The 18102-nt window shown below is 35.9% G+C and overlaps 2 protein-coding genes and 1 long non-coding RNA gene across 3 annotated transcripts; 2 read left to right on the forward strand and 1 right to left on the reverse strand.

The window, feature by feature from the left end:
• Positions 1 to 1915: 1915 nt before the first annotated feature.
• On the forward strand, positions 1916 to 3113 carry LOC148771310 (uncharacterized). The gene is made up of 2 exons (XR_016031060.1): positions 1916 to 2329; positions 2758 to 3113. It is a non-coding gene; the product is annotated as an uncharacterized LOC148771310 (long non-coding RNA).
• A 2382-nt stretch (positions 3114 to 5495) lies between these two features.
• Positions 5496 to 9822, forward strand: LOC105950458 (protein JOKA2). The gene is made up of 7 exons (XM_012973817.2): positions 5496 to 5967; positions 6501 to 7651; positions 7743 to 7866; positions 7963 to 8214; positions 8417 to 8566; positions 8851 to 9408; positions 9508 to 9822. Exons 1-7 carry the CDS (start codon positions 5938 to 5940, stop codon positions 9604 to 9606), a joined length of 2364 nt encoding a protein of 787 aa, XP_012829271.2. The 5' UTR covers positions 5496 to 5937; the 3' UTR covers positions 9607 to 9822.
• Positions 9823 to 11363: 1541 nt separating this feature from the next.
• Positions 11364 to 14236, reverse strand: LOC105950404 (putative late blight resistance protein homolog R1A-10). Its single transcript, XM_012973753.2, has one exon. The coding sequence runs from the start codon at positions 14174 to 14176 to the stop codon at positions 11498 to 11500; it is 2679 nt and encodes an 892-aa protein (XP_012829207.2). The 5' UTR covers positions 14177 to 14236; the 3' UTR covers positions 11364 to 11497.
• Positions 14237 to 18102: the final 3866 nt, after the last annotated feature.

Below are 18102 nucleotides of genomic sequence, written 5' to 3' on the forward strand. Positions count from 1 at the left end.
TAGTGGATTCTGACCATTTATACACGCAATAATAGATATACACATGTTGGTGTGCAGATGAACTATACAAAACATCTTCTCAATACAAACTTGACTGGGTGTACATAAAATTGACTTTTGGACCAATTAAATTTTAAGGAATTTAAATTATACTTGCCATACAATAAAATCTTTATAAATTAATACAGCCAGAACTAACAAAATCCTATTAATTTAACGAAATATTAAATTATCTAACTAATAATTTAGTATCTCTTTACAAGAAATTTCATAGTATATTTTATCATTGCACCAAACCCTAACACGTAAACAAATTCTTAATTAAAGGCAAATTAAAGAATGATTCCTAGGAAAATGTTCCCTCAACTTAACACATCAACTACTTCAAAAAAATAATGTCATATTTAGCATTGGGAGAAACAACTAGTCTACAAGACATGCAATGTATTTCAATTAAATTATTAATTCACACCCTATAATTATGTGGTTACAATTAATTAATCAATCTATTATTTTTCCAAAAAGATACTAAGTAAATTATTAAGGTTTGGTACCCTTTATTGCCAACCTTGCCATGTGCAACCACATGGTTTCAATTCCTTCTTCCCAAAATCTCCAACCCATATATAATTAAGAACCATCCCAAAGAGAAAATAAATTAAAAAAAATATATAAATAAAAAAGAAATCTCAAACTCTTGTTTCTCTCTCTAACTAATTCATATGAATCAAATGGAAACAAAGAAAACAAGTACATTCATCTTCTTTTTCTTCATATCTTTCTACGTTTTTCTCAAATCGTCGCTCGACAGAACGACGTATTATTCCTCGATTCTGCCGTTCGTACTTGCGTTTCTACTCGCGGTGATGGTAGTCTTTGCGGTACGAACGACCATAGTGACGTGGATAACGGTGGTGGTGCTCTTGGCGTTTGCGGGGAAGCGCCGCCGGGTGTTGGTTAGAGAAGGGAGAGTGATCACGTGTGACGTGGCAATGTATTTGGTGGAGGTTGTGCTTAAAGAGAAAAGCCTTGTGGCTTTTGTGTGTGCCACTATTGTTAGCTTATTTGCAATGGCTTGGCTAAGAATAGCCAATCATATTTCGATGTAAATTTTTATTTTATTTTTTGTTGTTTTTTGAGCTTTTTATATATAGGAGGGGTATTTTTTCTTCACCCTTTTTTTAAATTTGTATATATAGTTTAGGAATAATTTCAGTTTTCATTTTTGTAAAGCTAAATGATATTAGAGAATGTGTCGAACTTAGGAAAAGGAAAGAACAATAATATTCCGATTTCGATCTGAAAATTTTCATTTTGGAATAGTATTTTTCATTTTGAATTTTGTAAGTTCCGATTTTCGATTTTTCAGATTTCTGCTTGGAATATACATATTAGATTTCGATTTTCGATCCAATTTTCATATATGAAAATATTTTTGAAAATTTTGATTATTTTCTAAATATTATAATGTGTTTTTTTTATTATAGGTGACTGTAAATGGAATTTTCGAATTATATCGATACCGATTGGAAAAAGTTCTGTTTGGAACAAGATTCTTAACACCAATTTCCAATTTTTTTTAAAACGTAATTTGGATTATTTTTTCCCTTACAAGATTTTTTTTTTTCATTTATTTTACCATAATTGCTATCGACGAACAAATCTGTCCGATTTATACCCTAGTGTAAAGTGTCCACCAATAATTGCTTATTAATTTCTTTTGTGACAACAGTTATTTCATTAAAATTAACTATGGCCACACCAATTAATAAAAACTTCATTTTTGGTACCTTTGTTTTTCGAATCATTTAATCAGGATTTTTATTATTTCAATCAAAACTTTCCTTTTTGCTTGTACATAGTTAACTATTTGCTTTAATTATCTCCGCCAATCAATCGAGGAATTTACAAAGGCTGCAGATATTTGCAAGACGAAAATTACTAAGTGCAAGACCTTACTTCATGCAAGACCAAAATATAAATAAATTTACTAAGATCAAGACTGAAAATTACAAATATAACCCCAATAATAATTTAGATATTATTAATTTAAATTAAGTTAATTGCTATTGCAAGACCAAAAAAAAATACAAAAAAAAAGAATAAAAAAAAAAAAGAAAAAAGAGAGGGAACTCACTCACCCAACAAAACACCAACATCTTCTTCTTCACCCTCATTCTACACATTTTTTTCCACAAAAAAATCTTCCATATTCTCCAAAACCCTTATCACATAAAACCCTCAAATCTTACTAAAACTTGAAAAGAAGGACATTATGGATACACAAGACATAAATATGGAGGATTCTAAGGTCGAAGAACACAAAGAGGTAAGAAATATTGTACTTTGTGATCATTTTTCTCGTTTTTCGCACCTCATTTCACGTACAAAAAAATCGACATGTACAGGTCGAAATATCAGCTTTATATCGACACTGCAGTGTCGAAAATATCAAAATAATTCGACACTCATTAACTGTCGAATTATATTGAAATTATCGACATTCTGGTGTCGATATTAAGCGGATATTTCGACGCCAGTGTGTCGAAAATTTTCCAAAAAAACGACAAGTACAGGTCGATTTTTGTAAAACCGCAACTCCTTCAACAATAGTGCTACAATCGAACCCTAGAATCATCAACTATGTTCTAAAACGACTTGAATTCATTATTCTAACAATAAAATCATATTTATCACATTTATTTCTCAAAAAAAAAAAATTAATTCAAAAAGTAATTTTTACTTCTTTTTCGTGAGATTGTTGTGGCGGGGTTGGGGCAACAACGGAGTTCAACGGCGACGGGCGACGGCGGTGGACTTCAACGGCGACGGCGACGACGACGGGGCGATGGCGACGGGGCGGCGGGCGACGGGGCGACGAACGGTTTTTTGCTGCAATTGATTTTTTTAGTTTTCTTCAATCTTCCCTCCTCGTTTTGATTTTGTCAATTCAATTTATTTTTTCTTTTTGTTTTATTAATTTTTTTTTAAATTGGTCTTGCAAAAGAAAATTAATAAAATATTTTTTTTTTGTTTGTATTTTATTAAGGTTATTATAGTCTTTTTATACTGAATTTAATAAAAAAAATTAAATTGGTCTTGCACTAAGTAAATTTCGTCTTGCAAATAGTCGCTGCCATTTACAAATACAAAACATACATTTTTTTTACAATATTAATTAAAAAATATACAACAAGGAGCAATTACAGATAAATCCCCAATTAAAACTTAGAAGCGCGGTTCAGTCCCTACATTGTTTAGATAGATGGGTCCAGTCCCTAAGGCCTAAAGCAACCAAACAAAATACATGTCATCTCAAATGGGCCCATCTGTAAGCCCAATAATGTTGTACCGGGCCTACCGGCCTGCTACTTTTGGTAATTCTTTACAATGGCCCAACTAAGAGTGAAAATCGGACATTATTCGATCATAATTATGCCTCGTTTGGCTGGGTAGATTAGCCAGTATAAACTAAATAATCGGACTTTATTTGATGTCTAATAACTCCAATAACTTACCGTATTCGACCCGCAAATATTTTGTTATCATAAATTATCTTGCCTTTTAGGAACCATTTCTATTGGACGTTCTAGAGTTCGATAAAGTAATTGAGTTTTTATTAGAGTATTTAATCTTATATTGACAACTAAACGAGACCTTAACAATTTAAGAAAATTTTAATCTTCCATAAGTAAAAATCAAAATCCAATTCGTTCCTTATTAAAAAAAAAAAAGAAATTCCAACCACTTCGATTTTTGTTGTCAAAGAATTGGGATTTCGTAAAATGTAATAAAAGTTAAAATTCAAAAACCGAAAAATTTAAATAATGATCGGCGGGATTCAATTTTATTTTCATCTATAATATAAAAGGGGTCTTAAAATTTAAGTCCCTGGTGATAAAACTAATTAGAACTAAATGACAAGTCCAATTAAACCTTTACTTCACATCCTTTATAAAATTCATTCAAAAAATGCCCCTCTTCTCATAAATTCAAAATTTGCATTAAGTAAAATTCGAACTGCATTTATCATTTTTATTATGCATTTTATATCTTATTTTTTTCATGTAACATATTTTATTTTATTTTTGCACATATTGTCATCTTTGTTTTTTCGTTTTTCACTCAATTTTTTTAATTATTTAAACAGCTTATATGTTTTTCTTATTTTTAATATTTTATTGAAAATTACGAAAAAAAATTCTTTTTGTTTTTGTTAAATAATACATCAGATTTTAAAAATACAATGGTATACTATGGTATACTCTGGATTTTAAAAATACAGTGGTATACAGTGGTATACTGTGGTATACTATGGTGTCAGATGATGTACTACGATATACTATGGTGTACTATACTGAACCCTACCGCCAACAACTCCCAGCCGTCGCCAACCCTAGCATCTAGTGCGGCCGCCGCCAAACCCTAGTCGCAGCCGCCGCATCTATACTCACCTACTACCTTTGGGAAACCCTAGATTTGCTATTTTGAACCCAAACCAAGCAAAATCTTTTTTAAAAAATAAGAAAATCAGATTCAATTAGTCGAACATATGGTTTCAACGACATAACCACAGCCCCCCGGCACCGCACAACCACTGTTGTCGCCACCTGCCGCCGCCCTCTCCACCACGAGTCCACTCGCCATCGCCGGCCTTCTTCGCTACTGGAGAAAACAAGAAGAGAAGATGGGAAACCCTATATCTGCTATTTTGAACCCAAACCAAGCAAACATAACCACAGCCCTCCGCACCGCACAACCACCGCCGCGGCCCTCTCCACCACGACTCCACCTGTCATCGTCGTCCTTCGTTGATACTGGAGAAAACAAGGAAGAGGTAGATGGTTGAGAGAGAAAGAGAAAAAAAAAAAGAGAAAGAGATACAGTGAGAAAACGTGAGGGAGAGAGAGATGGATAGTTAGAGAACGTGGGAGAGAAATGAAAAATAAAGAGAAATAAATCTGAAATTGAAGAAGCGTGAATGCATATGTTAGATAATTTAGGTATAAGGGCACTATAGAAATAAATAAAAAATTAGGGATGTCGCTCATATATTAATTCAAATGATTTAATTAAAAAAATTGAATTTACACTTATCATTTAGTTCAAATTAAGTTTCATTTGAGGGGCTCCTAGCATATTACCCCTAATATAAAATATATAATAATATTGATATTACAAATGCAATTTTTTGATTTTTTTTAGGTTTTGCAAATTAAAATCGACATGAAAATCAAAATCTCTTAACTTATATTTACTTTTCAAAATATCTAAAAAACATTTTATTAATAAATAAAATAAAATGGAATAAAAATATATGGAAATTTTATTGCAATTAGAGCCCCAGTAATTACTTAGAGCGGCCCAACAGTTCAGAGATTATAGCTAACTAATCCAACTTCACAAACACGGCTCCACGTCATCCTTCTTAACCAATAGGAAAACTTCAATGCTAGACCCCATATTACTTAACGTGAACCATCAAGCACACGATTATTTGATTTCGATAAACTCAAAGACTTTTGGGTTTCCTTTAGCAGCAAGAAAGAAAACGAAACAGTAAAAGATAAATAAAATAAAATAAAAAATAAAATAAAATAAAAGGAGAAAAATAGACCAACCCTTCATATATACAAAGTTTTTCCCTTCATATAAACATATCTCTGTATCTATTCTTCTTCTTTGTTATCTAGAGAGAGAATCAGTGAGAGAAGTGGAACGCGGCTGACGGATACGCGTGGACCGCCGTGAAATCAATTTCCGATTTCCGTTTATTAATCGTATTCGGTGTCAAATTCCGATTCTTCGTTCATATCGCTTTTTTTTTTTGGTTTTTTCTGTAAATTTTTCTACTATAATTTAGGGTTTGGGGGTGTAAAGGGGATTTTGTTTGCGGCTTACCTGGAACGCGATTTGGAGTTTTGATTTGCTGTAGCTATGGAGGCTTCTTCTACTGTCGTGATCAAGGTTGTTTTTTTATTTATTTAATTATTGTTATCTTTAATTTCGTTGATTTTGTGCTGTAATATCTTATCTGATTTTGCCGTTTGGGTTGTGTTAGCTATTGTTTCGTGAAGATTCGATTTTTATGTACTCTTGATTTTTTTATGGGATTGTTGTGATATGATGAGTGATTTTGTTTCTGATTTTTCTTTTCATATGTTCTAGTGATGAAATTCTGTAGATAATCGTAATTGTTTGTTGATTTTGGTTGTGAATTTGATCTTATTTGTCAGATTACCTACGCTAATTTTTATGAACAAATATTCATTGCAAAGTGGGTTGACTGATCTTGTTTTGGGTGGGGTTAGGGTAAAGAGTACTTAATAATTTTCAAAACGTGGTTCATATTTTATTTATGATTTGATGATAAGCAGTAGACCATGATTTTGTCTTCTGAACCTTTGTTTTATGCTATTAGCATCTGTTCACTTTCTTGAATTCTCGCCTTTTATCTATCTGCGGCTTTCTTCTTAATTGTTTTTTTAACATTTCTGCAGGTCAAGTATGGTGATATGCTTAGGCGTTTTAACGCTCAGATAGTTGGTGAGCAACTGAGTTTCAGAATGGATGGACTGAGAGAGAAGATCCTTAACCTCTTCAGCTTTAATCCTGATACTGAACTGGTGCTTACTTACATCGATGAAGACGATGATGTGGTGACCCTTGTTGACGATGACGATCTTTCGGACGTGGTCAAGCAAGGGCTTGACCCGTTGAGAGTAACTGTTAAGGTGAAAGGTGCAAATACCGGAAAACATGACACTCGTTCAAGTGCTAGTGCTAGTTCGACTCCTTTGAGATCACCTAGAGTGCAACAACCACTCGAAAATTTGAACACTGGTGTCGCAGAAATTCTGAAAACGGTACCAGAGCCGCTTCGTGACACGCTCATGAAACTCTCTGCTGACCTGGCATCTAAAGCATCTTCCTCTGCGCCTAGTATAACGGAGCTTGTTGACCAATTCTCGAAAGTGGGGTTGTCCTTCTTGGGTCAGCTCACAGAGTCGTCACAACCTGGAGTGAAGACTGCTGCAACGGAAACCAATGGCTCGGAAGTTTTGAAGGTTGACTCCGACGGTGCAGTAAAAGATGCAACAAATGAGGCGACCCAGAAAAACAATGAGGTGAAAATTCAGAATGTGCCTGGAGAAAGCATGGAGGGTTCATCTTCTGGTTTTATCAAGGTTGTCCAGCCTGGCAATGATTCTTTGCCGAACTTTGCGCCGGTGAGTACTCAGAACGTCAAATGTGTTGGCAAGAAAGAAAATTTCAAGAAGGTAATTAGCATGAGGAAGTCTCATCTGACAAGTCAACTGCCGCCACCTTCTGCGAATAACGCCGGAAAGGAGATGAGTAATCCCAGTGAGCCTAAAATTGGACCAAAACCCGCAACTGTTGGTGCTTCTCCTTGGACACCGTTTCCAGCTCTTAATACTACAGACCCGTTTTTCGGTGGCATGCCGCCTGTGTATGATTGCCCCTTTTCTGGAGCACCTTTTGGAAATATGCCACCACCTCCGGCACATTCTTCTTCTACGGTAAGGAGTTCAAGTCAAAATGATGGCATTGGTAATGTATTCCACCGTGGTGTTCGTTGCGATGGTTGTGGTGTCCATCCTATTACTGGTCCTAGATTCAAGTCAAGAGTGTAAGAATCAAGTGAAATTTGTTATTTTTGTTAAGGATAACTGTCTAAGTATGTGTAGATACTAACTAGTTAACCCCGAACCCCGTTGCAGGAAGGTGAACTACGATCTTTGCTGCATTTGCTTTGAAGAAATGGGTAATCACAGTGATTATATAAGAATGGATCGCCCTGCTGTTTATCGACACCATATGCCGTTTAAGGGTCTGCATGATTCTGTACGTATATAATTCACCTATTTTTGTTTCTATAGCTGTAGTTTAACAAATTTTTTACTCAAGTCTGAGCCGTGTTCATGTCTCGTCCAATGTCAGAGGACGAACGACTGGAATCCAACCTCGCCGCAGGTTTACAAGGGTTTTAAGGTTAAACCCACTGCAGTCAAGCTCGACAGCCGCTTCATTCTCGATGTGAATATATTTGATGGTACTGTTATGGCACCTTTAAGTCCATTCACCAAGATATGGCGGATGAGGAACAATGGTACGACCGTGTGGCCCCAGAAAACACAACTTGTTTGGATCGGGGGTGATAAATTGAGCAATGAGATTTCTGTTGAAGTACAGGTGAGTGGTCTTTATTGGCGTTATTTTTATATTATTTCTAATGTACCTAACTGTGTACTAGTCTGATTCTGCTTCCAATGAATTTGACAAGTTAGGTTTTTTATGCATAATATCATTCTTTTTTCACGCGGGTAATTTTTTTCCTTGTTTACTTTATTCGTTTGATGATTAGTGTTGTCTGAATGGTTCTTTCTTTTGGCAGATTCCTGAAGCTGGTTTGATGATGGATCAGGAGCTTGATGTTGCTGTTGATTTCATTGCCCCAGAGCTTCCAGGTCGATACGTCTCTTACTGGAGAATGTCCTCACCATCTGGACAGAAGTTTGGTCAGCGTGTTTGGGTTCTCATCCAGGTTGGCCATTGTGATGTCATCATAACCGATTTTTTATTATTTAGTTTTTATTTTTAAATGTTTATGTTGTATACACGTGATATATTGATATGATTAAAAATCATCGAGATATATAGTTCTTTGAATTTACATGTCGCGATTTGCTGCGGAGTAAAAAAAATCCCGATAAGGCTATGGAAATAAATATTCTTGAATTTATTGCTACTTCACTGTTTGTTCTTGGTTCGTCCGTCTTTCAATTGTAGTGGCTTCCTGACATTGGTTCGTTTGTGTTCTTCACCCAGGTCGATACTTCTCTTGCCGAGACACCACGTGGAAGTGTTAGGAACTTAAACCTCAACTTACCCCCAACAGGTCCCGAAATGATCAATGTTAATCCAGAACCGACCATCGAAGACAACAACCCCGAAAATGAAAACTCGAAAAAGATTGTGGAATTGGTCCAACCCAACACCGAGCAGGACCTGAAATTCCCCATCAATGACAGCTTGTTTGTGGGCAATGGAGCTTCAACTTCTTCTACACCCTCTTCCTCTTCTTCTCCTCCACCGCCAACAGTCTCGTATCCCATCATCGATCTGTCTGACGTGGCACCGCGTCTCCCTTCCGTACCTTCTCCTATGCTCTATCCACCACCACCAGCACCGCCTGCAGGTGCACAGCAAGCCGAGGAAAACGAAGTAGAGCAGAAACTTCTAAGGGAACTCGAGGAGATGGGTTTCAAAGAGGTTGACCTAAACATTGAGGTGCTGAGGATGCACGAGTATGACCTGGAGCAAGCTGTCGACGACCTGTGTGGCGTTGCTGAGTGGGACCCTATTCTCGAGGAGCTCCAGGAGATGGTGAGTCGAATTATAATTGTCCTTTTTTGTTGATTTTTCTTTTTTTGCTTTGCCGTTACTGTAATTATTTTCTTTACATTTTATTTTTTTTGGATGCAGGGTTTTGGTGACACTGTGATGAACAAGATGCTGCTGAAGAAGAACAATGGGAGTATTAAGCGCGTGGTGATGGATCTTATTGCTGGAGAGAATAATTAGTATATATATAGAGACATCCTTTTGTGTATAGATATGATCTGCTATAAATAAGTGCCGGGACTTGATAGTAACTTGTCCTTGTGCACCTAGTTTCAGTTGGGATTTCGTTATTTTTCTTTTTCGGTTTAGTATTCGACTCTATGCTTTGCTGAACTTGTTATGGCTTTTGGTTTAAATGATATTAAGTGGTTTTTAATATAAGCTTTCTGGTGTTTTTGTGTCTTGTTATCGTCGTAAATATTGTGATGTTTTGATTTGTCGATTTCTTTTGTAACGACTACGGTAAGAAGTATTTCACTAGGTGTAACAATCGAGTACAATAGCCGACGATCCCTTTCTTGGTAGTGATTAAGAGTTCATAACTGAGTTATATTGTCAAAATGTTCAATGACTTTTTCTTCGAATTAAGCAACAATTACAATCTTTAATAATTTGTTAGATACTATACGCTGAACTTAAAGCTTGTTTGACTAAGTTTATTTTAAATAGCTGATAAACTCTTATATCTTATAAGTTGTTTTAAGATAATTAGTTTTTAGCTCTGCAATATTGCTGCTTATTTTTTGAATTTTTAAGATTTAAAAAAAAATTACCAAACACTTTGGAAGAGCTTATAAGCTCTTAAATATCTTATAAACTGTTTTAAACAACTTATAAGCTCTTAAATATTTTATAAACTGTTTTAACAACTTATAAGCTTAACCAAACAGCCTCCTAATCAGATAAGACCTCACAATTAATGTCACTTCCCATCCCACTATGCTTGATAGTTGATACTATATCTCAAATGAATAATTCCTCTAAAATGCTAAATATTTAACAGACCAAAGAGCAGGTAAGTATCAGATTCGTGCATGACCAAAAAGAACCATCTCAAAAGTCATTCATCTTTTTCGCAAAAATCGTCCTCTATAAAATTCTACAACCTCACAACATATTTCCACACACACAAAAAAAAAAAAAAAAAAAAACAGGGGTTAAACTGAGGGCGAAAATCGATGCACAGAAGCTACGAGTACCGCAGAAGCAGCAGCTACGAGTACAACAGCAGCAGCAGCAGCAGCTATTACAATGTCGGCTCCTATTCCCCCGTAGACGAGCATCTCGAGAGCATAGTACGAATGCAGAAGTTACTTCCTACGATGCCGACGCCTCAATTTCCTCGATTCTTGAATTTCGATGAAGTTCCAGGTGGCAGTAACTACGCGTATGCAGCGGAAGATAAGGATCGTCGGAGGAATGTTCCAAATACGAATCGTACGAAAAAGACGTCATATACGAATAATCATCAGAAGCAGCATCGAGTCCCTGATCAGAAAGTTCAGTTTATCGTTAATGAGAAGAAACCGGATGAAGATAGAAACGTTGATATGGAAGCTGATCGGTTCATTCAGCAGAAGCGCAAGAATTTCGACTTCTGCAAATAACAGGGATGGCTTTAAGGTGTACTAAGGTTTTTCGTGTATGTATACTTATAATGTTTATAAATGGTGTGCTAATGTGGAGCTTCAGATGAGCTTTAATCGAGACAAATACGAATAAAATTCGAGTGGATGAATTTTTCATCTATTATATGTATATATGTGTTCGTAAACTTGGTTTGATATGTTAAGCGATTGAATTCAAACGAGATTCTAAACGAAGATGAATATTCTCAATAAATCATTTCAAGAAATTGCCTGTGTTGGTGCATTGTGATACTGTTCAACTGCAGTATGAACATAAACAAACACATAAACATAAACTAGGTTTCAGTCAATAATATTTCATTAGTTAATCGTGTAAAATTATAGATCAAACATCGATATAATAATAATATTTATAATTCACTCTTGGGTAGAAATAAAAATTGAGTGACTAACCTTGCGAAGAATCAACATGTTAGTCATGACTAGACGTCCCCATCATCACATGAATAATTGACATAAACAAACAATGAATTCTCATCACCGTATTCGTCGTCCCAATACTGTTTTAACTCGTCTGCACAATCCCCAACGAGAGGGTTGCAGTCGACTATATGAACGTTTTCAAGAGACGTACCAAATGCCAGAGGGATCTCTTTTAACTTGTAGCAATGTGCGATGCGAAGAACCTCAATTGCTGGGAGGCAGCAATAATTTCCAAACGTCCACTGTTCCAGATCAGTGTCCTCAATCGAAAGAAATCGAAGCTTTGGGAATTCGTGCGGACGAACTTGCCACTTTGGGCCTCGAAAGGCATAGCATTCCAGTGTCATATGTTTAAGATTTGGCAATGAAGAAATCTTGCTCATTTGTCCCCAAGGATATCCTAAGCCGATCAAAATTAACTTCGTAAGACTTGATGGGAAATCTGAAAGCGGAGCGAGTGGGGTAGCAACCTCAGCCTTGAACGCAGTGTTCACAATGTAACATTCTAGTACTTCTAGTTTATGGAGACGAGAAATGTGATCGAAGCAGCTCAAAGGCTCGGTGGCATCAGGAGGCAGATCGATTTTAATTGCTAAACCCTTGAGATTAGGGATTTTTTCAAGCACATCTTCGGTACAACTTTGAGGACCGACACTGGTTAGTTGTAAGAGGTTTGGTAAGAGGGATCCTTCACAAGGATGTGGTAGGTCTCTTCCCGTAGCATGAAGACACTTCAATTCTTTCATATTCCATATCTCAATAGGCAAATACGATAAATTCCCATCATATTTTATGATGCCGAGATGTCGAAAAATAATCAGGTACTGAAGGTTCCAGAGTTCGGAGATGGAAGGAGGGAGGTCTCCATCGTAAGTGAGGCCAAAGTATCTTAGCTGAACTAGCTCCAACACTTCCATCGGGAACTCGTAGAATCTAATAGAAAGAGCTAAAAATACCCTGAGCAACCTTAATTGTTCCAAACACAATGGTACTGGATATTCATGAAAATCACCGGTACAGAGGAGAGAGCGTACCGTTGAAGCAGATGCAACTGAGTCGTGCACATCTTGAATGGCAAGTAGAACGTTATACCGAATGCACAATCGGTGCTGGCACTTTACATCTTCTTGTAAAGCATCGTCAGGGCAATTGAATTCATAGAAAAACTTGTTCTTGGCAGCTTCTTTGTTGCACAAGTACCAAAAGGATGAATGAAGGTAATAACCGTTTGTTTCTCTGTTGAACATGGTAACAGTTTTGGAAAAAAGCTCATCCAAATAATCATATCCGACATTTGTGGAAGTCATGGCCGGGTTTGAGTAATGCATTGGTTTTGAGTTAAGAAATCCTTCAGCACTCCACAAGTTGCTCAGTTGGAATCCATCTACCCAATTACTTTGTGGGAAAGCTCCTAAGTAGAGAAAGCATGATTTTAAATGTTGATCTAAATAGTCGTAGCTTGGATATAGTACCTTTGACATTTGATCGTACGCATCCTTGTAAACCGAATTTCGTTTCTCGTCAGCTACTTTGTTCCAGTACTCTAAAGTCTTGTCAGCTTTCGAAAGGATGCTGGCAACCGTAACTATTGTAAGTGGAAGACCTTCACAATTCTCCGCAATCTTCTTTCCGGGTTTCTCGAGTTCATGAGGGCAAGGGATTGCATCAAACACTTTGTGACGAAGAAGCTCCCAACTTTCTTTCTTATCAAGGAACGGTATTTTGAAAGCATTCAAATGGTCAGCACATTCAGCTACTTCGTATATCCTAGTTGTCAGCAATACTCGACTTCCATTATCGTCGTCTGGAAATAACTTCAACAACTCAATACAGAGCTCTCTATCCCATACATCATCCAGCACGATGAAGTATCTCAAAAACCTCAAACTTTTGAGCACCATCCTTTTCAACCCGACCAATAGTTTCTCTCCTTTCATGAGCATTATTTCATCAACGTCAGCATTATTTACTTGTCTTAGAATATCGACCAAGATGTCCGCTAGTCGATATTTTGGGCCTATGGTTACGAACAGATGCATGCGTCTTAGAGTGAATGGATATGGAAAGAGTTTCTTGGCAAGAGTAGTCTTACCAATGCCCGCCATCCCAACAAGGGAAGCAATCATTTGTTCCGATTGCTCGGAATCAAGCCGATCTTTGATTCTCACGAATAGATCAGATAAACCAACCATGTTAGACTCATTTCCACCAAAATCGATTCTTGACGGGACAACACCATCTTCTTCTTCTTCTTCTTCTTCTTCTTCAGGCGAAGGGTTGCATAACTCATGAATGTAGGCCCTCTTCATCTTGTTCACCGTTTCGATAAACGAATCGACATCTTGCTTTATTTCATGCACATCTAATGAGAATAACATTGATGGAGGATGATCAGTCTTTTCTTCTGGTGAATGGAACTGATCTAAGACATGGGATTCTATTGCATTTTCAAATTTGTGTACAACATGTATGATTTCTGTCTCCAAAGTTTTGACCATCTTTATGTTAATGGTGCTCCTTCTTGTATCGAATTCTTCAAGAGTTTCTTTCAATGAAAGAATCTCATCGTACAAATGTTTTAAGATTTGTGGGGATGAATTTTGAACAATGGAAATATGTGAAGAATTCAAAAGGCGCTCAATTGTTAGCTCAAGAGAACCAACAGCACCATAAGCCATCTTTGAGTGCTCTCTCCCTCTCAGATCTCTTACACAATTTTCAATCTGGGTCTATGGTTTTTCAAGTTATTGCTCAAGAATGATAGTGACAAAAGAGTCAACCATATGAAATACTAATATTTTATTAATCCAAATTGGCCATTAATTAACTTGTCTTAACAGGTTGTATTATATATTCTTTATTATTATAAGTTAGACAGCTTAATTGCAATCACTTACGAACAAGGTGGTAAACGGGCCGAGCCGACTCGTGAGCTTGATGAACCGGCTCGAAAAAAGCTCGAATTTGGAGTCTTGGTTCCGAGTTTTTCGAGCTCGAGCTCGAGCACGCCAACTAGAGCTTTCTGACGAACCGAACTCGAGCCAGTTTTTAGTTGTTCACGAGCTCACGAGCCTTATTTATTATTTTTATTTATTTTAATAATGTATAATAATATAAAATATAATAGAAATAAATAAAAATAAAATAAAAATATTAAAAAATATAAATAATTTTAATTTATTGTTTATTTTGTAATTTTTTAAATAATTTTTAATAATAATAAAATAATAATTAAAAAAAAAAGCAAAATGAGTTGGGGCTTGAGCTCGACAAAATGGCACGAGCTCAAGCTCGAGCCGAAAAAGAACGAATTCGACAAGTTTGAGCTTGACAAAATAGACTCGAGTTCGAGCTCGAGCATGCCAGAAGAGGCGAGCTCAGCTCGTGCTCGGCTCGTTCATACCCCTACTTAAGAAGTATAAAAAGTAAGTTCAACAACTTACTTTTGGAGAGATTAATTAGATTAAAAAAAGATTATACATTTAATGACACCCCAATGAGCTTTAATCGAGTCGAATACAAATCAAATTCGAGTAGATTGAATTTTACTATATTATTTAGGTAAATTCCACTTTTCCCCTTTATACTTTGACTCGATATCACTTTATCCCTTCTATTTTCGATTGCATCGATTTGCCCCCTTTACTTGAAAACTTGTCTCAATGGTGCGAGAAACGAAATTTTCTAGGGCTGAAGTGCATTTTGTCATAGATAGATTACAACAATTAGTGATTTACAACTCATTGATTAAGTAGTATAACGAGAGCAGTGAATTACATTATTTTTCTTTCTTAATTTGCTATTTAAAAAAAAAAATCTATTGTCACAATTAATGTCACTTCTAGAGGTGAAAGTTTGATGACACTGTTAAACAGCAGTATTGCTGTGATTGACAGTAATATTAACTATATTACTGTTAAACACAATAAAATTAACTAAACTACAGTTTAACACAGTAATATTGTTATATTAATTTCTAGCACAGTAATATTAACACAACAAAATTCATTATTATTGTGTAATAGAGTAATATTACTATGTTGACCGTTCAACAAATGTAAACATAATAAAAAGCCAAAAGAATTAGTATTACTGTGAGTGACAGTAATATTGCTATAACAATAGTAATATTACCGTCAACCACAATAATATTACAATAATAGACTGTAATATTATTACGTTACTCCGTGAATAACTCAAACAAACAAAAAAATTCAAACAAAATAATAATACTGATGTGGTTGACAACAATATTACTATAACAACAGTAATATTACCGTCAACCGCAGGAATATTATGGTGTTTACAGTAATATTATCATCAACCACAATAATATTATTACGTTACTCCGTGAATAACTCGAACAAAACAAAAAACCCAAAAAAAATAATAGTATTGATGTTGTTGACAGTAATATTATTGTGTTTACAGTTATTTTACTGTCAACGACAGTAATATAATTACGTTGACTTGTCAACAAATCAAACAAAATAAAAAAATAACAAAAAATAAAAAATAATAATATTACGTTAATTTACTGTCAACGGAAGAACAAACCGCAATACAATTACCTTAATTAACTGTCATTGACAGTATAATTACGTTAATTTACTGTCAGTGACAGCACAATTATAGCCAACGTTTAGTGGCGGACGTAAAAAAAAAAAAACTACTTAAAAAAACACTAAGAACAGTCAAAGCCAGAAACCAGCGAAAAAATCCGGAAGAAAAAAAAAAATCGGAAAGGTCAACGCCGGAATCCAGCGGTAAAAAACATTTTTTGGAAAAAAAAAGTTTTTGAAAAAAAAAGTCAAAATTGGATTTTTATGGTCAAAATTGGATTTTTGTGGACAAAATTGATTAAATTGGGGTTACAATTAAGAATTGAGTATGAATGGTTGGGGTAATATTGGCAGATACATGAATGTTTCCTTTATCGAACCAAAGTACAAGGTGGCAAATCGATGTAATTGAGAGTACAAGGGGGTAAAGTGATATCCAGCCAAAGTACAAGGGGTTAAAGTGGAATTTACCCTTATAATAAATATTAAAGGGATGAGCTTATTCATGAAAGAGATATAACCCCTAAACCTAGAATTAATAAAGATGCTTTGTCCGGCACTTATGAACGAAAACTCCATTATTATTGTAAAAATAAGGGAAAATTACAGTTTATGTCCCTAAACTTACCACTAAAACGATTTATGTCCTCAAACATTTCAATCCACGAAATATATCCTCAAACTTGCCACTTTCGATCACTTTATGTTCTGTCGTTAATGTCGGCAGCTAACTTCGACGGAAATAGCACGCGTGCCTCACGTGACGTCTATGTGGCCGTTAAATGTGACGTGGAATAATATATTGAATATTAAATGTTGACGTGGCACAAGAATATACTAATTTCCTCTAATTCACTCTCCCAAAAGATTTTAGATGAAACTTTAATTATTCTCCTAACTCCGTCTCTAGAACGTTGGGGTCGTGTGATTCTTCGCCTGCTGATGTTTGTGCCGCTTGTCGTCTCGATGAAGCGAGCATAAGGATGGTGAAGATGGCACAAGTTCTACCCAACTCAGCAGTTTCAGAACCTGCCCAGAAGGTGTTTGACAAAATGTCTGAACCAATCCCGGAACAAAAAAACATGCAGCACCTGTCAAAGCTGCATATAATTCTTTTTTCGCCAAGAATAGAGTGCCCAAGAACGGATTCCAGCTCCCCGACTTCCCCAACGAAGTGGAAGAAGACATGATATTTCAGCCCGAAGATGAAAGTGAAATCGAGGAAACATTCGTCATTTGTTTATTGGGCTATTTTGCTGGTAAAACACCACAAAAAATGGCCATGGATTCACAGACGATTCTGCTATTTTCGAATTTCACCTCAATTGAAGGATTCAAAATGGGGTTTTAGGGATTGGATTTACGGGTTCATTGGGGATATGGAGAATTAGGGATTTTAGAATAGAAATAGGGGAGGAGAATGACGTGTCGCTCCACATCACGTTTCGTCGACCAAGTAGGCACTAGGTGTTGTACAACTCGACATTTAACGGCCACATAGACGTCATGTGAGCCACACGTGCTATTTCTGTCGAAGTTAGCTGCCGACATTCACGGCAGAACATAAAGTGATCAAAAGTGGCAAGTTTAAGGACATCTTTCGTGGATTGAAATGTTTGAGGACATAAATCGTTTTAGTGGTAAAGTTTAGGGACATAAAGGGTTAATAGCATTTTGCCACCTGTACTTTGCATGTTTTTGCGCTTTGCTACCTTAACTAAAAAAAGTTGCACGGACACACCCAAACTCGTTATTTTGACGTACATAACCACCTAGGAAGAATATTCCGGCGAATCTTGAAAGATTCCGGCACATGTGCAATGCACATGACTAAATACATGAATTTTTTTGTCTTTTAATATGAAGATATCATGTGGGATAAAACTGAAAGTTTAAGGACTCAATTGAACTTCATTTAAAACTTGCCCAAATTCTAAATTAATTGAAATAGAGTTGTGGGTCTTCTTCTTCCATGGGAGTGGGTCTTCTTCTATGGGAGTTTCTCCCCATTAATATTTTTCAAAGAAACCCTTTCCAATGTT

Source organism: Erythranthe guttata, chromosome 4 (assembly GCF_056151865.1).
Source record: "Erythranthe guttata isolate IM_541 chromosome 4, IM_541, whole genome shotgun sequence".
NCBI classification, from domain to species: Eukaryota; Viridiplantae; Streptophyta; class Magnoliopsida; order Lamiales; family Phrymaceae; genus Erythranthe; species Erythranthe guttata.